The sequence below is a fragment of the Eschrichtius robustus genome, chromosome X (assembly GCF_028021215.1).
Source record: "Eschrichtius robustus isolate mEscRob2 chromosome X, mEscRob2.pri, whole genome shotgun sequence".
NCBI classification, from domain to species: Eukaryota; Metazoa; Chordata; class Mammalia; order Artiodactyla; family Eschrichtiidae; genus Eschrichtius; species Eschrichtius robustus.
This window is the reverse complement of record NC_090845.1, coordinates 89,737,245-89,761,050: the sequence shown is the minus strand read 5'-3', so window position 1 is coordinate 89,761,050 and position 23,806 is coordinate 89,737,245. Positions and strand designations below refer to the sequence as shown.

The 23,806-nt window shown below is 37.4% G+C and overlaps 1 protein-coding gene across 2 annotated transcripts in view; it reads right to left on the bottom strand.

Annotated features, from left to right (window-relative positions):
• CENPI (centromere protein I) overlaps positions 1-23,224 on the bottom strand; it is a 48,979-nt gene extending 25,755 nt beyond the window's left edge. Inside the window, exons 1-10 of one of the 2 annotated variants that reach the window (XM_068533127.1) lie at positions 23,096-23,224; positions 21,207-21,442; positions 20,452-20,589; positions 16,447-16,565; positions 16,044-16,151; positions 5,224-5,272; positions 4,912-4,958; positions 915-1,004; positions 448-570; positions 45-212 (exon numbers count right to left, since the gene is read on the bottom strand). In XM_068533127.1, coding sequence (XP_068389228.1) covers positions 45-212; positions 448-570; positions 915-1,004; positions 4,912-4,958; positions 5,224-5,272; positions 16,044-16,151; positions 16,447-16,565; positions 20,452-20,589; positions 21,207-21,429 — 1,065 coding nt within the window. In that variant the 5' untranslated portion in view covers positions 21,430-21,442; positions 23,096-23,224. The remainder of the gene's footprint in view (positions 1-44; positions 213-447; positions 571-914; positions 1,005-4,911; positions 4,959-5,223; positions 5,273-16,043; positions 16,152-16,446; positions 16,566-20,451; positions 20,590-21,206; positions 21,443-23,095) is intronic. The other variant, XM_068533128.1, reaches the window with a different exon arrangement.
• Positions 23,225-23,806: the final 582 nt, after the last annotated feature.

The window sequence follows — 23,806 nt, the reverse complement described above, 5'->3', positions numbered from 1 at the left end:
GATCAAATGGAAAATGCAAATAAGCACATGGTCCAGTCACATACCTCTAAGCAATGGATGTTCTGTAAGAGTTGAGGGAAGCTTTTAAGCTGTTCCAGTGGAAATGATCCATTGCTACTGAAATAATCAGAAAGATTCATCCCCTTTTTCCCACTTTCTTTACTGTAGTTACGGGAATTTAGCACTGGTATAACTGAGTGAGAATTCCATTTCTAAAAAAGAAAGATAATAAAACAATCTATCAATGGACTAAGCAGATTACAAACTGTAAGTGTAAAAGCACTTGTTAAGGTGGTTTAATGAATGGAGTCTGAATATAGTTTGCATAGAATACTGGGTAATTACAATGTACTTAAATATCTATAATCTCTTCCAACATCTGAATGGTTATTGTTTGAATTTAATAAAAGAAGACTGTGCAAGTCACTTGGGGTTTTAGATACTTACTCTTTTTACAGGATGGACATTAGCTAACATCAACTTTAGAGGTTCTGGAGGAAGTCCCTGATTCCTTTGCCTCACAGCAAGTAGAGCTGTCTTCCACAGATTCTCTGAATTCTTAAAATAGATCTATAAATTTGAATGTAAAGTACATGAGAGGAGGTATCCATAAGTTGGAGCAGCATAAAACCTAAAACTCTTCATTAATTCAAAGTATATTGATTATGAAATGTTTTACACCCATGCAAATCCATTTAAGTTTTTTTTTCTAATCAGGAATCTATTACATTGAATGGAGTACATTGAATGGAATCAAAACGAAGTGCTAATCCCTAAAAAAACTCAGAAACAGTGCCACAATATTAGATCTTAAAACAATATGCTATAAACATTTTACTCCAAATCTATAAATTAACTTACTCAAAGCAACGTATTTCTATCTCGATATGACTTACTGCTCCTTAATCCCTTACCTTCTTCCTCATAGGCAAAGATACAGAAATCAAAGTAGGAACAAAGAATTTATATAGTGACAACAAAGCCTGGAGATGAGGCTGCATTCCCTGAAATAAAATAAGAGTTTTCAATTTTCAATTCTGTGGCCAGTAAGAAAAAAAAAAGTAACAATAAAATAAAAAGATTAAACATATATTCAGACCCTAATTTTATTATGTGATATAGCTATAGGAAGATGCTATAGAAAATCAAGGAATAGAAACTCAAACATTTAAATCAACTACCATAAAGCAACCCTCGCCAACTTGTCATCTTCTCTTTTATGACCTTTTTCCAGATTTTACTTCTTCCTTATATTTTCTCTCTTCTTCTCTGCCCGTGCCTTAGGCTTACCAGTCATATCTGCTAGCATGGCTTACTCTCACTAGTATAATACTCAGGACTCAAAGTTTACTCATTCTTGATTTAGACAGGAAGGTGGAAGGACAAAAAGGGAAGCCAAGAAAACAGAGCAAAGGAAATATTAATACCTTAGCCTCATGATTCTTGGAAAATTCACTAGGATAGCTAACAATTGGTATGCAGAAGTCAAACAGCTTGATATAACTGAAAAAGTCTTTACAAAAACATTAATTTTATGACAGAAGTCCTTACTGCTGGATACCTGTGTTTGATATATCTGGCTATCCAGAGGAAGCATACCACTAAAATTCCAAGGAAGAAACCAAACTGTTTTATTATATTACTATTTTGTTGAATCAAATACTATACAAAATAAGGAAGGCAGAAAATGGGGATTAGAAATACAGTATTCCTATTTTATAATAGCTTCCTGAAATTAAATTTATGATAACAAAACCAAAATGACCCAGGCTATCTATGCTGAAATATCTTCCGATCTCTGTACTCATTATCAATTAGTATCAGAGTGTTTGCTTTGAGTTGGAATGTTTTTGAAAGAGCAAATATTTAGGAGTGGAGAGACCTTTAGAACTTATTGTCTAGTTAACTAAACCTATCTTTATTGTTAAAAAGTTAACACTTTCTTAAAAGAAAGAGAGAGAGAGACTTCTAGTTAAACATGGCATACTGAACATACATGTTTAATTCTGGGTCCTCATAAAACCCCACTAAAAAGTAAAGGAATGGAAAAAGGCACAAAGCACAAGTTCAAAGAGAACAAGAAGGCAGACAATAGCACATGTGAGGTCTCAACAAGATTTCGGAACCTCAAATGAAGATGGACAAACAATAACCAACTTGGCAGAACAGAGAAAACGAAAGCTAAGGCAGCAACAGAAAAAGCCTCAAAAGCAGCAGATTCATGCTTGAGAACTCCCAGAAAGGCTCAGGAATTTGAGGGATCAGATACCTCTGAAAAGTGGAGGTGCAAGAGGGCTGAAAAACAGAAGGACTGGTTGAAAGCCTACATAAGAAGCAGTTAGAACCCCAAATTCCTTCACTACACTGGCAAACATCAGGGTTTTACTCACTGAAGATAAAAGCTGAACTCATACAGTTTGCAGAACTGAGGGAGTGTACCAGAACCTTTCCCCAATCTTTTCTACTGTTTAAGTCCCAGAGTGCTAGTAGCCAGGTTTATAGCCCTGTGACAAGTAATTTTACATGTCAACTTTGCTAGGCCATGGGGTGCCCAAATCAAATGTTCTGGGTGTTTCTGAGGGTGTTTTTGATGAGATTAACATTTAAATCGGTGGACTCTTGAGTAAAGCAGACTACCCACCATAATGTGGGTGGGCCTCATTCAATCAGTTGAAGGCCTATACCGAACAAAAAGACCAGCTCCCCCAAGCAAGAGTATTCTCCACCAGACTGCCGACTGCCGATGAACTCAAACTGGAACATCAGCTCTCCTGGATCTCCAGCCTGCAGGCCCACCCTGCAGATGTTGGACTTATGAGTCTCTATAATCATGTGAGCCAATCCCTTATAAAAATCTTTCTCTATATATACACACATCCTAGTGGTTCTGTTTCTCTGGAGAAGCCCGACTAATACAACCTCTAGTCAGGAAACAGGAGAATTTTTTTTAAATTTTATTTATTTATTTATTTTTTGGCTGCATTGGGTCTTCGTTGCTGCACGTGGGCTTTCTCTAGTTGAGGCGATCAGGGGCTACTCTTTGTTGCAGTGCGCAGGCTCTAGGCACGCGGGCTCAGTAGTTGTGGCACATGGGCTTAGTTGCTCCGCGGCATGTGGTACCTTCCCAGACCAGGGCTCGAACCCGTGTCCCCTGCATTGGCAGGCGGATTCTTAACCACTGTGCCACCAGGGAAGTCCCCAGGAGAATTTCTTAGGAAAAGTGACACCATCATCTGGGGGATTCCCCAATGAAACATCAAGATCCTACAATGAACAAGTCCTGCTCACGTACACAAGTTTCCAATGACCATTTTAGTGCTTTACTATTAAATATGGGCAAACAAGGTTTACCAGGTATTTGAGAAAAGCCTCTACCATGAAAGACCAAACAAACAAGAAAGGAACTCTGAGGAAACAGAGACAAAGCTCGGAACAGAAAAAAAAAAAATCAGCCCAAATCACACAGATTCATGCCTGGTAGAGGGAGAATCCCAGAAACCACCCTTACCCACCTTCAACATGAGACCTAACTCCCCCTTCCTTTTCCAAAGACTGCTCTCAAAGGGCCTGGTGCATATAAGATAACAATGTGCCTGCTCCACTTCCCACCATTCATGCTTGCCGCCAGAAAGACAATTTCTCTGTTTTGTGTCCATCATGATGGGAAGTTATGGGGCACGGATGGGTATAGAGGGGACACATGCCTCTGCAGGTATCAAAAATTCACATACCCAATACATTTGCTTACACGGGCTGATTATGCCTGTTACCATTTTACATGTTCAGTTACATGTGAGCATGGCTATGTCTTCTAGGCTCGGTATTGTTGGATGTGATCAAAGTCACCGAAATCCAGCTTATCAAAACAATTTTATGAATGTATCTTTATAAATAGGCATTGATAATGGGGTAATTTAGTAATGTACTATATAGAATATTAATAATGAAGCCATATATTTAATGTCTGGGTTAAAAATTTTTAGACACTGTACTGAGTCATTTTTTTAACTTTAACATATACTTGTCTCAGTTAATACAAATCAACAAGATCTTATTTATGGTAAGATTTTCTTATTCCATTGAAATGTTTTGCTGTTAACACGGAAAAATGTACATCTTTTTCATAATTTCTATTAATGTGAAATAAAATTAAATTTGGACAAAAACATTACCATTACTATCCTCAGAGAGCTACGAGAAGATACTGCACCCAGAGCGCCAAAATAGGAAGCTATAAAGCAAGAACAATCATTGAATTGTACCAACAGGAAACCTCACAACGGAGAAGCACACATGTGCACATGTGTTTGTGTTTTTCATGAAATTTGAATGCCTCTACATAGGTTGCGCAGGCTTCAACAGTTAGGCATAGGCACTACAACTTCCTATTGTTTTACACCCAAACCTTCACAGACTTCTGTTACCTGGCAGGTATAGTGGAAATAACAATGCAAGAGAGCTGTAAGGACAAGAGATAATAGTAAGGGAATATACTGAAGTTTAAGTATCCAGAAAAGAATGCTTTCCTAGATCACAGCCACAGAATAAATAAGCTAGTCACTTTAATAAAATAAAGTAGTCATTTTTGACTACTCCCTAACACTTATTTTCCAGCCACACCAACCCAGTTCTGTAAACGGTTTCTGCTATTTGGTATCGACCTGGCTTTGCTCATGCTGTTCCCTCTGCCAAGAGTGCCCTTCTCTTCTTTCCTGGCCTAGTTAAATTCTACTCACCATCACCACTCCTCCTTGACCCCAGTCTGATTCTGATTTTTTATTTTGTTGACTGAGCTCCCCAGGCAATTAAGTTCCTTGAAGGTAAACACGCATTCGATTTTACATCCCCAAAGCCTAGCTCGGTACCTAGCACAGAGTACACTGGCCAGTTTTAGGTCTTTTCAGTACTCACCATTTTGGCCTGAAGATCAAGCAGTTTTCTCACACGAAATGGTTTGACTAGAAAAGGTAAAGAAAAGAAGTACTAGTCTGTGGTTCAGAATAAAAAGAAACCTTGTTCATGTAGCTTCTCCTTACAACACATCAAGAATATAATTACCCTGTTCAGTTAAGCCATTAAGCAGATGCTCTTAGATAAAAGTACTAAAAAGAAATCCCACAAAACCCTGTCATAGAACTAATGCTAACAGTTAACTTTATAAAGGCGGATACAAATGCTAATTCTACAGAGTGAATGTAATACAACTGGAATGAAAATACTCACCATTCTCTTTTTTGGTAAGTAAATACAACAAATGGCAGACATAAGGGCACTGTCAAAATATAAAAAATAAAAGAAAAAAAATGACAATATATCTTGACCGGGGCAACAATGCATTTTCCTCAAATGTCAATCTTATACTAAGAAAAAAGGCTTCGGGATTTCATTGAACAATAGTTTTACAAAGCTTCTTTTTCATACTACATAGTAGTGATAAAAAAAACAATAGTTTTAATTGGCATCCCTTTATGCCATTTTTAAAGTTATTTTTGGAATACAACAACAATGCAGACAATTTGAAAACCAGAAAAAGATTCTTCTACCTAACAAAAATTCATGTATTCCTTCTAGTAGGTCCGTATTTATTAAGATACAAACTTAAAATTTTTATCCTGATTTCCCACTTAGAAGTATTTTCCCATGTTACTTGGTCTTCAAAATGATCATTTTCAATGATCTTAATATTCCAGTGAGTGGATATACCAGAATTTAATTAATCATTTAGCCCTCAGTTTGGCAAATATCACATAATAAATTTGTTAAACTACTAAATGATTCCTTGGTTCCCTTATACCACTTCATTTTGAGCGTCCATTTGTTGAGGTTTTATTCTAGGTCAGGGGTCAGCAAACTACAGTCCACCTGTTTTTGCAAATCAAGCTTTACTGGAACACAGCCGCAGTCACTCATTTATGTATTGGCCATGGCTGCTTTCTCGCTACAACAGCAGAGCTGAGCAGTTGTGACACAGACTGAGTGGCCTGCAAAACCTAAGATATTCACTATCTGGCCCTTTACAGGAGAAGTTTGCTGATACCTGTTCTAGAAGAAAACTAGAGTAGAATATCTTCAGGACCAGCGGGTGGCAGTGTTTTACTTTCATTAAAAAAAAAAAAATGATAACCATAAAATAAAACATTAAAAAAACCCCAATAAATTAGAGTTCATTAAATTAAGAATATCTGTTTATCAGACAAGGAAATAATACTCTATTGCAGGGATGGGTAAACAACAACCTGTGGGTCAAATCCAGCCCACTGCTGGTTATTGTGAATAAAGTTTTATTGGAACACAGTCATTCATTTATGTATTTATTGTCTGTAGCTGCTTTTGCACTACACCAGCAGAGTGAGTACTTGTGACAGAGACAGTATGGCACTCAAACCTAAATATTTACTACCTGGCCCTTTAAGAAGAAATTTGCCAATACCTGCTTTAGATGTTAGGAAATTGAAAAAGTAAATTATTAAATAGGACTAGAGAAGGCAACAAAAGCAAAGATTTTCTTTAAACAAACTCATATTTTAGTAGTCTTGATTCTAAACTTTGAAGTACAGCATTCCATATTGCCACTCCTTTACTTAGAAATGGGTTGATAAAGACTGAACATACTTGTAATAAGCGTGGATTTATATATAGGATCTTCTTGTTTTTAAGGGAAGAATACATGTTATGACCAAGTCTGCCACATTGTACACAAAACATAGTAACTTTCAGTAAAAAAAAACCAAAAAACAAAAAAAACTCACTGCCTCACATCCCTAGGATATGAACCATTAGCAATACTGCTTATCATGTTGGGTATGAAACAAGTGCCACCCTAGGCCCCAGCATTCTATCTGACATTCTCCTTTAATCACATCTAGAAAGGAAAAATTCATGTGCATCTAAGACTTTACAATTGCTTTTCTGGCAAATAGTTAACCACCACATCTCAGTCACTACAGAGTCAGGCGCCTGCCAAGTTGTGACTTTTAATGCTTTTAAAAGTTAGGATCCCTATTTCTTGATCTGGGTGATGTTTATACAAATATGTTCGGTTTATAAAAATTAATTGAGCTGATCACTTATAAGTAATTTTGTGTATGTATACTTCAATAAGTATTTTTTAAAAGATAGAAAAAAAGAAAAGAAAAGGAAAAAAAGCAGGCCCCCTTCCCCCCCTGCCATGCTGAGCAAGAAACTCTCTCGTCAGCATCATGAAAACTACTCAAGTATACTGCAATTATCTGACAAACATTTATGAATAGTTCCTATTCATTCATTCACTCATGAAATAAGTACTTATTAAGCAGTGGATAAAACAGACAAAAAGGTCTGCTCTTATGAAGTTTATAATACTAAATACCTGGGTTATAAGAGGCTCAGTCCCTGCCTGGAAGAACTCCTAAGTATGTATCCAAAAGAATTCTAAGCAGGGACTTGTACAGGCACTTGCATGCTAACGTTTACTGCAGCATTATTCATGTTAGCCAAAAGGTAGAAACAACCCAAGGGTTCATCAACAGATAATGGATAAACAAAATGTGGTATAAACATACAATGGAATACTATTCAGCCATAAAAATGAAGTTCTGACACATGCTATAACATGGATGAACTTGGAAGACATGCTAAGTGAAAGAAGCCAGACACAAAAGGACAAATACTGGATGATTCCACTTATATGAGGCACCTAGAATAGGCAAATTCATAGACAGAAAGTAGATTAGAGGTTCCCAGGGGCTGGATGGAGGAGGAATGGGGAGTTATTGCTTACTGGCTAGAGAGTTTCTGTTTATGGTAATACAAAAGTTTTGAAAATAGATAGCAGTGATGGTTGCACAACATTATGAATGCAATTAATAACAATTAATAATACTTAAAATTCATAACACTTAAAAATTCATAACAATTAACAACACTTAAAATAGTTAAAATGGTAAATTTTACATTATGGAAAAAAGATAACAGGTTAAAAGAATGAAGTACTAATACATGCTGACAACATGGCTGAATCTTGAAAGCATTATGCTAAGTAAAAGAAGCCAGTCAAAAAAGACCCCATATTAGGGACTTCCCTGGCGGTCCAGTGGTTAAGACTCCGTGCTTCCACTGCAGGGGGCCTGGGTTTGATCTCTGGTTGGGGAACTAGGATCCTGCATGCTGCGCAGGGCAGCCAAAAAAAAAAAAAGAAAAGAAAAAGAAAAAAAGACCCCATATTGTATGATTCCATTTATGTGAAATGTCCAGAATAGGCAAATCTCTAAAGACACAAAATAGATTAAGAGTTGCTTAAGAACCTCTAAATAGGAAGATGGGGGTGATAGCTAAAAGGTATGAGTTTTTTTTTTTTTAATAAAGTGAAAGAATGTCACAATAAAGCAAGTCACACGAATTTTTTGGTTTCCCAAGGGGTATGAGATTTTTGAGGTGATGAAAATGTTCTAAAACTGACTCTGTTCATGGTTGCACATATCTGTGAACATACTAAAAACCAGTGGATTTTACTTTGAGTGGACTGTATGGTATGTGAGTTACATCTCAACAAAGCTGTTTTTAAAAAGTATCCAGCGAGAAAAGAAATGACATACTACAATTAGACTGATTTGACAACAATGGAAAGGAGGTGCCAGTGCAATATTGTCAATGTCCTGAGAGAATTTCACTGTCACCCTAGAGTTCTACACACAGTAGGACCAATTTTCAAGAGCAAGGGCATAGTAAAGACATTTTTAGGCAAAGACAGAGTTTACCATCAAAGATTCTACTGAAAGACTATTCTAGAAAACGAGCTCGATTGAAGGTCTGAGATGCAAAAACAAATGATGAGCAAAGATATTGGCAAATATGTGGGCAAATCTAAACAAACACCAACTGTGAAGAAAATAATAATGTCTACTGTATGTGTATGTGGAGGAGGATGGAGAAGAAAGAGCCAGAACTAAAACCAGATAATAGCATATAATCTGGGAGGGGTGTGATCAGAGTTAAAGCATTCTGAGGTCCTTGTATCATTCAAGATGAAGGTAAAGATATTAGTTACCTTTGGACTTTAAGAAAAAAACATTAAAAATTTAAACTGAGAACATTATAAAGTTATTAATTCATTAAAAAATAATAAACCCATTATATGCTAGATGACATATTTTACAAAAAAATAACTACATTTTCCAAACAAAAGAAAAGCAGTAAGAAGGATGACACTGTCTTACATTTTACACTATATATGCATGTTAAAATAGGTACAATAACAGCTAAAACAACACACACAGAATGTGTAATTTCCAACCAAGAATGGGGGAAAACCACAATCAATCCAAAATAAGAGGGATGAGGGAAAGAATCAGAAAAAAGCAGATCATTTAGAAAGCTCAAAATAAGATATTGATATTTCAATTTATTTCTACTATATCAACAATCACTACAAAAGTAAATAAACTAAGTGAAAAACCGTCAGACAGGATTTAAAAATAAAATCTAGTTATATGCTATTGAAAAGAGGCATCTAAGGGATTTCCCTGGTGGTCCAGTGGTAAAGAATCTGCCTTCCAATGCAGGGGACGCAGGTTCAATCCCTGGTTGGGGAGCTAAGATCCCACATGCCATGGGGCAACAAAGCCCGCACTGTGAGCCTCAAAGAGAGAGCCTGCCCGCGTGCCGCAAACTACAGAGCCCATGTGCTCTGGACCCTGTGCGCCCCAACTACAGAGCCCACGCACCCTGGAGCCCGCGCCACAACTAGAGAGAAGCCCGCGCACCACAACAAAGAGCCTGCGCCGCAACGAAAGATCCCACGTGCCGCAACTAAGACCTGATGCAGCCAAAAATATAAAAAGAAAAAAAGAACATAAATTGTTTTTTAAAAATAAATAAATAAAAGAGGCATCTAAGACATGAGGGCAAAAGAAGATTTTTCAAAAAACCAAAAGATGGTAATATACCAAGCAATATACTAGCCAATGTCAATATCAAACGAAATGACTAAAACAAAAAGCATTTCTGAAGAACCTAGTGGCAAGACGGGAATAAAGACACAGACCTACTAGAGAATGGACTTGAGGATATGCGGAGGGGGTGGGGTGAGATGTGACAGGGTGAGAGAGTGGCATGGACATATATACACTACCAAAGGTAAAACAGATAGCTAGTGGGAAGCAGCCGCATAGCACAGGGAGATCAGCTCGGTGCTTTGTGACCACCTAGAGGGGTGGGATGGGGAGGGTGGGAGGGAGGGAGATGCAAGAGGGAAGAGATATGGGAACATATTGTATATGTATAACTGATTCACTTTGTTATAAAGCAGAAGCTAACACACCATTGTAAGGCAATTATACTTCAATAAAGATGTTTAAAAAAAAAACTCTTAGAAGAAAACATAGGGGAAATCTTCATAATGTTGGATTTAGCCATGATTTCTTGGATATGACACAAAAAGCACAGACAACAAATGAAAATATAGATAAACTGGACTATGTCAAAATTAAAAACTTCTGTGCAACAAAAGTAATTATTAACAAGAGTGATAAGGTAACCCATGGAATGGGAAAAAATACTTGCAAATCATATATCTGATAAGGGGTTAACATCCAGAATATATAAAGAATTCCCACAATGAAACAAACAACCTGATTAAAAGATGGGCAAAGGGCCTGAACAGACATTTCTCCAAAGAAGATATACCAATGGCCAATAAGCACATGAAAAATGCTCAACATCACTAATTATTAGGGAAGTGCAAACCACAGTGAGATACCAATTCTTATCCATTAGGATGGCTGTTATTTAAAACAAAACAAAAACAGAAAATAGCAAGTGCTGGCAAGAATGTAGAGAAATTGGAATGCTTGTGCATTGTGCAAGGGATGGTAAAATGGTGCAGTCACTGTGGAAAACAGTATGGGAGCTTCTCAAAAAATTAAACATAAAATTACTATATTACCATACAATCCAGCAATTCCCTTCTGCATTCATACCCAAAAGAATTGGAAGCAGAGCCTTGAATAGATATTTCCACACCCATGTTTGTAATAGCATTATTAGTTATTATTTCATTGTTATTATTATTATTTTGTAACAGCATTATTTACAACAGCCAAAAGGTGGAAACAATGCAAGGGTCCATTGATGGATGAATGGATAAACAAAACATGGTATATACATACAATGGAATATTGTTCAGCCTTAAAAGGCAAGGAAATTCTGGCACATGCTACAACATGGATTAACCCCAAAGACATGCCAGGTGAAATAAGCCAGTCACAAAAGGACAAATATTGTCTTTAGTCTATTTATAATAATTATATAAATTCAAGTCATATATATTATTTCCACTTAAAAAGTAAGGGAAATTTATTATGGATCTCACTATATTTGTGTTGTATACTCCTTCTGGCTATTTTTTGATATGAAATAACTATTAAACTCATCTTGTTACAAGTAAAAAAAAAAAAAAAGCATTTCTAACAAAGGGCAACTCCATGATAAAGGTTTGATTCAGCAGGACAATATGAAAACTATAATTGTGCATATATCTAGTAATAGACTCAAAATATATAAAGTAAAATTTGACAGAACTTTAAGGGAAAACTAACAAATCTGCCTTCATAGTGGGAGATTTTCAACATACCTCACTCTGTAATTGATAAATGGGCAGCAATAACAATAAATCCATAAGGATAGAGAAAATTTCAATTCCAATAACCTTCATTCCCTCACCCTACTTCAACAACTCACCCCATTGTCACTCTGAATCTTGTCATCACATTGAACCATCCCCTCCTGAAATCTTAAACTCCAATGCTACAATTTCTATCATTCCAGTTTTTAACCCCAATACATTTCCTGAATGTCACCAAGGCATCCTGAACCTCAGCTGCGTGTGCTCCCAATCTGCCCTGTTTTGTCTTCACCTTCTCCCTTTTCTCTCTAGACTTCCTGATCCATCAGCGGTCACTCTCTTGCCTCCTTGTCCCACCCTGGAGAAATTACCTATCACAAATTCGTGCTCCCTAAACTCATCTGGGCCTTCAGAACTGTGTCTCTAACCTCCTATTTCTATTTCCACCAAAAGCTATTTCAAAATGTATACTCTCTCCTCAAACATAATATTCTATCTTCCCATCCTCACTCTCAGCAGAAGACCTTGCCTCCTACTTAAGTGAAACTTTGAGGAAAAAAAAATCACTAAAACCACTGGGCAGGAATTCCCTCAATCATGTCCCTTACTAACCCACAAATTTATTGACATCAACACCCATGTCTCTCTTCCTGTTGAAAACAAATTCCTATGACTTTAACCCTGATCCCCAGTCTTATTTTGATACCTCTCCTGTATACTCACATGGAGCTCTGTGGATACTATCACAGGATTTATCACACTGTACTTATCTTCTCTCCTACTACATTTAAAGATCTTCAAGGCTAAGCCTCTTACTAGATAGCTTACCTTAGCAAAGTTACATAACTTTTCCAAGCCTCAGTTGTCTCATCTCTAAAATGGGAATATCATTTTCCATAAATCCTGGCTCTAGTCACGTGACTCTGGATAATTATTTGACTTCTCTGTGCCTCAGCTTCCTCATCTCTAAAATGGGGATAAAAGTGTATACCACATAAGGCTGGCAAGAGGTTCATGTGAGTTAAAACCACTTCTTATCTGGTGTGTGTTTTACACTCACCGCACGTTTCAGTTTGGCCTAGCCACATTCCCAGTGCTCACTTAGTCAAATGAAGCTAGTGGCTACTATACTGGTAGCACAAGTATAGAAAATAGTAGGTGCTCATTAATTTCTTTTAGAATATCGATGTAAGAAAAGAACTTTCAGACCCTCAGAACTGGGAAAAAAACACTTTACATAGTCTAACATTTCTTTCTCTACATTTTAACATCTCTGAAAACAGAACTAATCCTAAAATCCATATCATGTGATAGTTTTAATGGCAGCATTCTATTGTAACGGTTCATAAGATAATGATGCATCTTAACACTGATGGCATCTTAGAGATGATGAAATACTGTGTATATAAAGTATACTAGTGCCTGGCATATAAGCCTCATATAAGTTAATTATATGAGGCTTATAGTTAACTTATTCTTACTCATATTTGTATTTCCAATACTAGTTCAATGCCTTTCATATTATGTGGTTAATAAATGTTCATTGAGTGAATTTCTACAGGATGTAGCCTCAAACTTTGTACATCTAAAGCCAAATATATTATATTCCTTCCAAAACTACCTCCTTTTCACAAATTTCCTTTTATGGTCAAAGGTACCATCATTCTGAGTCATGCTGCCTTAAAAACTTGGATCTTTATCTCTTGACCCTTCCCTTAATCCAATATAGGTACCAAGTCAATTCTTCCTTTACAATTTCCCCTAAAATTTGTCCTTTCAATTTTTCATTCCCCTGAGTCTAGGATAGTGATTCTCAAACTTTTTGGTCTTAGGACTCTTTACATTCTTAAAACTTAGAGGACCCCGAAGAGCTTTTGTTTATCTGGTTTATATCTGTTGATATTTACCATATTAGAAACTAAAACTCGGAAATTTTTAAATGTTTACTAACTCATTTAAAAAATATGCTAACAATAAATGAAATATTTTATGAAAAATAACTATATTTTCCCAAAAAAATGACTTAGAGTGACACAGTTTTACATTTCTACAAATTTCTTTAATGTTTCTGACTTAATAGAATACAGCTGGATTCTCTGCTTCTGCATTAAATCTGTTACAATATGCTGTTCTGATTGAAGTACATGAAGAAAAGCCAGCCTCACACAGATATGTAGTTGGAGAAGAAAGTAATATTTTAATAGCCTTTTCAGAAAATTGTGGATATTAGTCTTTGATACTTCACTAAAACTTGGTAAGTGATAGTCTCTTAGGGAACAGCTGCAATGTGGAATCTGAAATCTTATCAATGAACTCTCTTTGTACTCTGTTCCATTAAAATTCATTGATATATCTTGCACTTTGGATAGCTCTTTTACCCATGCATAATTTCATAATACCATACTTGATAATTTGGAAATTAGTTATACCAAGTTTCCAAATATTGACACATTTCATTATACAATATCTAAAAATCACATTCATTAATATTGCTACCATCCTCATCAGGAAAGTCTTTAAGTATTGGGAAGCTGTCAAGTTCACAGTGGCAGATACAAATTTTCCAAACTTGTAATTTTCGCTTAAAAGCTCAAATTTTATCACTGGCAAAAAATAGTGCCACTTGTTTTCTTTGAAATGACCAGCTCACTTTGTTCATTTTCAAGAAAACATCTGCCAAATACCCAAGTCTGAATAACCACAGTTTATATGTCAGTCACTCTTTGAAGTAAAAATGGTATTCTGTGAAAAAAGCAGCTGGTTTAGCTCACAACTCAATCACACAAGTGCTTTTCCTCAGGACAACTGTTGTACTTTAGTATGCAGAAGGGATTTATTTGTACTTCCCATTTCATCAAACATAATATTAAAGATGTGTCTCACAGGTTGAAGTTTAATATAATTAATGAAGTAATTTTTACTGCTTCATTTGGGACATTATTAAGTGAAACTAGCATTTTTGTTTTTTACTGCAGTGAAGAACACAACGACCACTAGTACAGTCTGGTCCCACTGACCTGATTTGTGCTAAGGCGCCAGCAGTTTTATCCACCATCAGTGCAAATGTCAACACAGTGAAAATAGCTAATAACATCTTGATATTGCTATAAAGATAACTTGAACCACTGAGACCTCCTGAAAGGTTCTCAGGGAGCCTCAAGGGGTCCACAGAGCATATCTGAGAACTGCTAGTTTAGGATGTCATCATCATGTTAGTCTCCTAACTAGTCTTCCTGACTCTAGTCTCCATCCTAATTCATAATGTTTGGCACTACTAGATACAACTTCCTACAGTGTTGCTTTCAACATGTTCTGCCCCAAGTTTTTCAGTGATTTCCCCACTGGATATAGGATAAAGTTCAAATTCCTTACCATCACATTTAAAGACCTCAACAATTTTTCCTCACCCAACTTTTTCAGCCTTATCACCCACCACTGCCTGACACCAATTGTAATTAAGTCAGTCTGATCTATTTAAGGTCTCCTGAAATACAATTTACACAGTTCACAACTTCGCTTGAAATATTCCTGTCATATCAAACATCAAACCTCAAATCCTACTCAACCTTCACGGCCTAGCTCAATGCCTACATACTTTATGATGCTTTTTCTAATCACTCTGGTTTACAGTGTTCTTTCCTTCCTGGAAATATCACAGCAATTATTATCCTCATGTTAACATATACTGTCTTTGATAATTTAACTTATGCGTTGTTATTTAACTTTATCTGCTTCCCTTAGTCCCCCAACTGGATTATAAACCCCTGGAATATGGAAACTCTCTGCTAAACTTTGAATCTTCTACATTGCCTCGATCAATGCAATGAAGACAGTCAATTTTTTAAAAATGAAACCAATGGATGAATTCCCTATCCAGAAGCAAGAGGAATTTGGTTAGATGAATGGTTCACATGGTCTGTGAACTACTGATGGTCCCTGAAAGTCTTCCATGTGGACAGTAGATTGATTTCTTAGAGTTATTAATGTTTTCAATGGGAATAATTATGCTATTTAATCAAAATCAGTCCATTGGCATCTCATGAAAAGTAATCCTCTCCTCATTAATTCTGATGAGGTTTTCGCAGTGTTAATCAAGAAACTGTACAATAAGTGACCCAAAGGACCCTGCTGAAGTGGTTTAAAAGGGAAAAGATGGCAATCATTGCTCTATATCAGCAAATAGACTCCAATGTGAACTCAATTCTATCTGTTACAATTGTTTCCTTAAAAAAGATATAAAGCAAATGCATTAAAAATTTTATTTGTTAATCTGAGAGACAGGTGTAAAGATGTTTGTTATGTTACTCTTTATACTTTTCTATGTGTTTCATATATTTTAAAATAAGTAAGGAAAGTTGTGTGGCACTTTGAAGCACATACAGTGCATCGATATACAAGCACATACCATTTGATCAATGCATGATGCTGTCCAATTTTTACTTACCAGTGCATCATCTTGCAATGAAGCAAAAAAGAAGCCATAGAGCAAGTTAATTTGCTCCTTGTGATCAATGAAGTCAAACATTGCAACCAGCCAACGATAAAAAAGTACCTATTGAGAGACAAAATGCTTATCTTTAGAGAAATATAACTTGCAGAGGAAGGAGCTTAATTTCCACCCCCCCCACCTCAGGGCTGTTTTAAAAGCCTCTAGCACAAAGAAGGATAATAGATTTTATCTCTCAGTAAAAATTTCTGTTTGAACAGACTCCTTGCATCAAGCTACATTGTTCCAAAACTACAGGCTTTGCACAAAAGGCCACTGCCATTACTCCATAAGTGGCTCTTCCTTGCCAGCCCTTAAGTGGTTCTGAAGGACTTATCATCAAAGGGTTTAAAAAGATTACCTTGGTGCTACCAGAACACTTGCCAACACAAAGCCAAGAGACCGCCTTAACCACAGAATCTTCTGATATTAGAGTTGCTGGAATCATACACTTGAATATCCGAGTGTTTACAGCACTCCCTGGAAAGCAGACAAACTCTAAATCAAACTACATTTTAGGATCTTGACTGTTTCCTTACTATTATTAACTCTTGGTCCTAAAAATTTCACTTCACATTGAAGGCAATAAAATAATATTCAATATCTCTTATCATCATTACAAAACATAGTTTGAAACAAAAATGTACCTTTAACTTTTAATATAAAGTATAAAGCAAATTCTTTGGTTCTAATATTTTTATCTAACAAGGGAGGATGAGTACAGGATTTCTTCTTGGCATGATGAAAATGTTTGGAAATTAGATAGTGGTGATGGTTGCACAACTCTATGAATATGCTAAAAAAAATTTTTAAAAAACCCTGAATTGTATGCTTCAAAAGGGTGAATTTTATGGTACGTGAATTACACCTCAAAAAGTCTTTTACTCCTAGGAAAATTTCAAGGACTTTTTAAAATGGCATAATAGATTCTGATTTATTTAAAGCTACTCTAAGATATCTTGCATGAGCTCCTATGTTTAAGAATAAATAGATATATTTCTAGTCTCCATCCCCCCCAAAAAAGTGGGAAGGATAGCAGAATGAAACAACTATACTATTAGCTGGTAGTAATATCATTCTATATTGGTCCAATCTTTCCATCATACTCTCTTGGCTTCTATGCTATCCTCCCATCTGCTAATAGAAGTGATTTTGCGAGTAGTTTTGTGTATACCCTATATCAACTTCTGCTTATTAAGGCTTCAATAATTAAATATACATGTATATCATCAATTTCTTTTTGTATTTAAACATTATTTTATTTGCATTATACAGTGGTGATCACAAACATTCACTGAAAAAACAGTGTTCTCAACTTCTCATGCAAGTAGAAGCCTCAACAATATCTTGGATACATGTGTCTTTAACCACTGTTTTACAGGTATTATAGCGTGGTAATCACATCCATTCAGCATAACACTGTTCTCAACTTCTCCCACAAGTAGCATTCTTAGAAACATACAGGTCTTTAAACGCTGTCTTACATGCATTATAGCATGGTTATCACATCCATTCACCAAGATAACACTGTTCTTAACTTCGCCTGCAAGCAGCATTCTCAGAAACATCTTATACATCTTTTCTCTTCCTACTAGTGTAGACCTCTTATTTTTTTAAATAAAAATTGTATATATTTAAGATGCACAACATGATGATACGATATAATCAGCCCTCCATATCCATAGGTTCTGCACCTGTGGATTCAACCAACCACAGACAGAAAATATTTGTTTAAAAAAAGAAAAATTCCAGAAAGTTCCAAAAAGCAAAACTTGAATTAGCCACACAAGACAACTATTTACATGGCATTTACATTGTATTTACAACTATTTACATAGTGTTTACATTTTATTAGGTATTATAAGTAATCTAGAGATGATTTAAAGTATACAGAAGGATGTGTGTAGGTTATATGCAAATATTACGCCATTTTATCAAGGGATTTGAGCATCCTAGGATTTTGGTATCCGCAGGGGGTCCTGGAACCAACACCCGGCAGATACTATATACCTATATATAATAAAATGACTACTACAGTCAAGCTAATTAACATTTTATCTCCTCACATAGTTACCATTCTTTGTGTGTGGTAAGAGCACATGAAATCTATTCTCTTGCAAATTTCCAGTATTCTATACAATATTACTAACTATAGTCATCATGTTGTACATCAGATCTCTAGATTTATATATCCTATATAACTTCAACAATATATCTCATCAATTCCTACCCCATCATTCTGTGGAGAAGAAAGGAAGCAGTGATGGCAGGTAATGAATCACAAGAATAAAAATCTCTGCTTTCCAGTCTCGTGGTATCTTGTTTTTACTCCTCTCTTCTCCCCTACTCCCATCCCCCAACCCTTGTAAAGTTTACAACAGTCTGACCGCTAACACTTTACACATGCACCAAATTCAAAGGGAGAAATCAATAAAGACTCTATTCTTACTTCCCAGTGACTTTTCAATTACTAAAGAGTCCAAAGTCCCTTTGTACCTAATTATGACATTTCTAGCACACCTGCCCCTCAATATGTATTTCAACTTAGCAAAAGAGTTACATATAAAGATCTGGTAGTGATGGTGGATATCACAGAAATAACTAAAAGGAGAAAAGCAATTAATGAGGCTACATTTAATGTCACCAAATTCCAGCTTAACAGAAAAACGAAATTAGACTAGAAAGCCAGAGATTATTTTTTAAATTGTTACATACAAGTTTCTAAGTCTGAGGCATGCATTTTGAAACATGCATGCATTTGCAACAAGACCTGGAAAACATCACGAAAACCTTCTAAACGTTAATTTCTGAGATATCAAAAAAGAAAAGAGAAATTCCAAAATAGAAAACATCTGTACATTCTATACATGTTTTAAGGGGAGAAGGGATAGATAGAATTGTTCTCAATAGACACTAATCAGTTAAATATGAATTCCTAGAAATTTGTCAAAACCAATCTGAAACCACTTAGAAGAAGACCAATTTTATTAGGTCAAATTTAACTTTCTAGGAAAACAAAGAGAACTAATCAGGTAAAAATAGAGAACTAGGGACTTCCCTGGTGGCACAGTGGTTAAGAACCCACCTGCCAATGCAGGGGACACGGGTTTGAGCCCCGGTCCGGGAAGATCCCACATGCCGTGGAGCAACGAAGCCCATGCGCCACAACTACTGAGCCTGTGCTCTAGAGCCCGTGAGCCACAACTACTGAGCCCGCGTGCCACAACTACTGAAGCCCATGCACCTAGAGCCCGTGCTCTGCAACAAGAGAAGCCACTGCAATGAGAAGCCCGCGCACCGCAACGAAGAGTAGCCCCCACTCGCCGCAACTAGAGAAAAGCCTTCGTGCAGCAACAAAGACCCAACGCAGACAAAAATAAATAAATAAAAAATTTTAAAAATATAGAGAACTAAAATTCCTGGAAGTCATATACTGAATTCGGCTAGTAATGTGCTGTCTCTCTCTCTCAGACACACACACACACACACACACACACACACACCTGCAAACATGATAGGGTATGCACAAAGGAACCCAATATGCAAGGGCTAGAAAATGGTATATAAAGTATTCAATTTTGATAGTTGTCTTAATTTAAAAAAAAAAAAGGAGAAAACCCAGTAGCAGTGTGGTGCAGCATAAACACTAGAAGGGGAGTTAGGAGATCTGAGTTCCCCAGTTCTAGCTCTGAGATTAAGCAAGTCTCTTTAACCACTCTGGGCTTCAGTTTCCTCACCTTTAAAATGAGAATGTTCAAAGGCTAAAATACTCTCTAAGTCTCAATTTGGGTGAGGGTAGGTTAAAAGGTTCTTCTCGAGTAAAAAGAATAACGGACAGATATGATTTCTTTCTAAGACTCTCCCCCCACTGCCATTACAAATGAACTTAGAACAGAAAAGGAAGCATTGGCACAAAAGAAAAAACATCTTGACTATTAAGGCCACAGACACTGGAATGGAGACAGTATCAACAGGGACTTGCCATAGATAAGTGAACCTAAAGGCAATAAAATAGACCAAGTGATCTCTTAATGTGCCTTCCAGCAACACTAATTATTATCTATCCTTCTTAAGAGAAATACTAAAAATGGCTCCCATGTATTTGGTAACAAGAATCCATTTTATTTGTAAAGATATGTGATAACTAGCCATTTTCAGCATATGCACATAGAAACTTTTGGTTCATAAGGTAGTCTGAACACAAGAAAGGCCCATTTTATTGATATAGTCTTATCAGATTGGTTTTATGAAGAGAATAGGAAAAATATATAGTTCTTTAACTGCAGCTGATTCCAATCAACAATCTAATTCAAAGTCTGAAAGGCAAAACAAATAGCAAACTGAAAAATCTATCCCCTTGACATACCAAATTTGCCACTGAGTGCCGCATTTAATAGAATGTCGATTCCTTCTGGAGCTAACCCATTCTTCCACGCCACATTTTCCACAGTTTTCAAGTGTTTCTCCAAGGTTTTATCTTTACTCTGTGAAGTTTTAACGGGACCTGGAAGAGGAACAATATTAAATAGTGAGGACTTTAAAACTCTCTCACTCCTCAGCCTCAACAGTTACAATTAGGATTCTTCAAAGGAATAGCTTTACGTAAAAGATGTCTCCCTAAAAACCCTTCAAAGCCTTTAAAACCCTAGAACACTTCACAGCAAAGCAGGAAAACTGAATCCTTCCCTGGCTTCTCTGCTCTAAACTAACTAAAAGCACTGAACTTAGACTAAGCTGTTGCAAAAACTAGGGCAGTGGTTCCCAAACTTTGCTGCACGTTGGAATCAAGGAGCCGTTAAAAAATCCCAATGCCCAGCTTGTATCCCATACCAATAAAATCAGAAAGTCTAAGAGTGGATGCCAGGTACCAGTGGGTTTTAAAGATTCTCGGGAAATCCCAATGTGCAACAGTTTGGAAACCACTCTGCCAGGAACATGCTTTGTTGCTATATCCCTAGTACCTAGCATACTGATATGTAGTAAGTGCTCAATAAATGTCCATTAAATAAACAAAAATCACGAATGAGCAAAAATATGCTTTCCTTTAAAAATCCTTAAGAAAAAAAGTCTGAATATTTTTACAGGAATAGGACTTAACATAAGGAAAACAATCTGTCTTACCTTTCTCAAAGTATGTCAGTGCTATTTGCAGAGCGCCTTCTGCTTGATCATCAGCATGTTCATAATCTTCCACTGGATTGTTTTGTCCATGTTTCGAGATGCTCTTTGAGTCACTTAGGTCCTCTTTTACTTTCCAGGCCGAGAGTCTAGTCTGATAGCTATTACTACCTTGTGAAGTCCTCTTTTGTGCCTGAGAGTTCTTAACTTTCCTTTGAAGTGACATTACTGCACGTGTTCTATACAGAAACAAGTGTCAAGTTACCATTAACCAGCCAAACTGTCCCTCCCTTTTTACTCCACAAAGACAGGGATCACACATGCCGGTATTCCCACATTTAGTACAGAGGACCTAGCATACAGGTACACAATAAAAAAACTGACAGCAATCCAGGCAACAAAATCTATAGGTTAACTTTCTCAAAAAGCCCTTGACCTAAATAGGAACAGAAACAACTCTCCAAGGTAACATTCACTAACTGGCCTTGTGAGGGGAAAAAAACAGTAAGAGTACAGGCAACATAACAAATTCTCTTAAAAGGGCTATATCACATAAGTGAGTCCAAAAGTAATCCATCTCATGAACTCAATGTTACTTTCTCCACTCCTATTTTTCTCCACCCTGCCTTGATTTTGCTTTTAAACTTTAATGTTGCCTGCTTTGTCAGTGCTAAGTTAAAGACAAACTGGTGGCCAAACCAAGGATTCTCAGAACAGAAACATGCCCCGATAATTCACTTATTCAATAAATAATTACTGAGCATCATCTACAATATATGCCATGCACAATTCTACTCACCGGGGATAAAATAACAAAACAGTCAAGGTCTGTGCTCTCATGAAACTTATGGGGGTGGAGTGAAGAGGAGTTGTGAGAGTCAATAAATAAGTAAATAACTAATAGTGAACATAATATACAGTGATGTCATAGAAGAGAGGTGGGGGTGAGAAGCTACTTTGGAATAAGTGTTCAGAGAATGCCTCTCTGATGTGACCTTTAAGCTGAGATTTGAATGCCAGGAGGAACCAACCATGTTAAGAGTTGGTGGAAGAGTATTTCATGGAGAGGAAAGAACAAGACATGCTAAGACCTTAAAGCAAGAGCTCTGTGTGTTAAAGAAACAGCAACAACACCGGTAAGAGGCGAGGGTCGGTGGGGTAGTGGCATGAAAGAGGTACAGAGTAGTGGGAGACGAAGTCAAAAAGGCAGACAGGGACTGCTATATTGGGGTTGTAAGCCAGAACAAGGAATTTGGTTTTTAAGTGTCATAGGCAACTATGGGGGAAGGGAAGACTGTTACAGAGAGGAGTGATACCATCTGATTTATGTTTTAAGATCATTTTAGCTGCAGTGCGGAAAACAGAATGTTAGGGGCGCAGGAGTGGAAATAGACAATTAAAAGGGTCTAGCAAAAGTCCCGAAGAGATATGACTGCAATCTGAACCTGGCCTAAGGTGTAAATGGTAGGAGAGGTAGAAAATGATTGTATTCGTGAAATGTTTTGGAAGGAGACTGGGCAAGGCCGTAATAAAGGAATTGGATGTAGGGAAAAAGAAAGAGAGGAAGCCAGAATGACTTCTAAGTTTTGGGCTTCAAATAGGAAAAACTGAGGGAATGGTCGTAATGACAATCAACCCCACCTCCCTAGAACAGATGAGGCTGGAGCAGAAGAGCAATATGTATGTCTAACCCACCAAGAAGTTCCAGGTTCCGAGTTGTTTCCTCGGGTCCTACGAAAGAAGGGCGGGCGAGCAGCTTCTGGCCCTTTCCGGTGGAACCGTCCCATCGCTCCCCAAGGACCCCCTTTCACAGCCTGCCCCAGCAAGGAGCGAACTTGGCCACGACAACTGACCCACTGGGCAGATTCCCGGTCTGGGGAAAAACCCGATACCTTGTAGGACAGTCTTGCTCAGAAGTCAGGAGGTTGATTCCCTTCGGCCTCGGGGCTCCCACTTTGCCCGGTGTTTAAAAGCACCTCACCTAAAATACTCCTCAGTCCCAAAGCCTCTGGAGTCCAAACGTCACCTCCCGGATTTGAATGAGCGGGCTCCGCCCCGCGCATGCGCTTCCGCGGCGACACAAGGGGCTTCAGGGCGGAGCCACGCGCTCTGCTGAAGCCTGATTGGTTGGGTCACAGCTCAATGGCGCGAAGCGGCGCGCGCGCCCACGCTGACGCAAACGCAATTCCGCAGAGCCGCCGGCCACACCCGCCAGGCCCGGGGACGCCCGGCTAGCGGGTAGTTGCTGCTGAAATCAGCCCATTGGCTGATGTTCCCACTGTTCTAATATTGTTCCCATTCGTCACTGTGCCTAAAACGGAACAATTAGTGTCTCGGTTCTTGAGTTTAACAAGACCAATTACAGTGATCCATTTGCTCAGATTGACCCCAAAGGTCGGGACTTTGAATCTGTAGGAAAATATGAAACTGCAAACTTCTCAATAAAGGCTGCTTCTCCCATGTTGGGCAAGAGAATTAGGTTAAAGGGTCTGACACCTCTGAAGCTGTCGCTAGGAGGTGGGAGGAAAGGACAGCGGCTGAATTCGCCCTCCTTTTACCGAGGATGGGCACGCATACCTTCTAGAGTATGCTGGAAACGTATG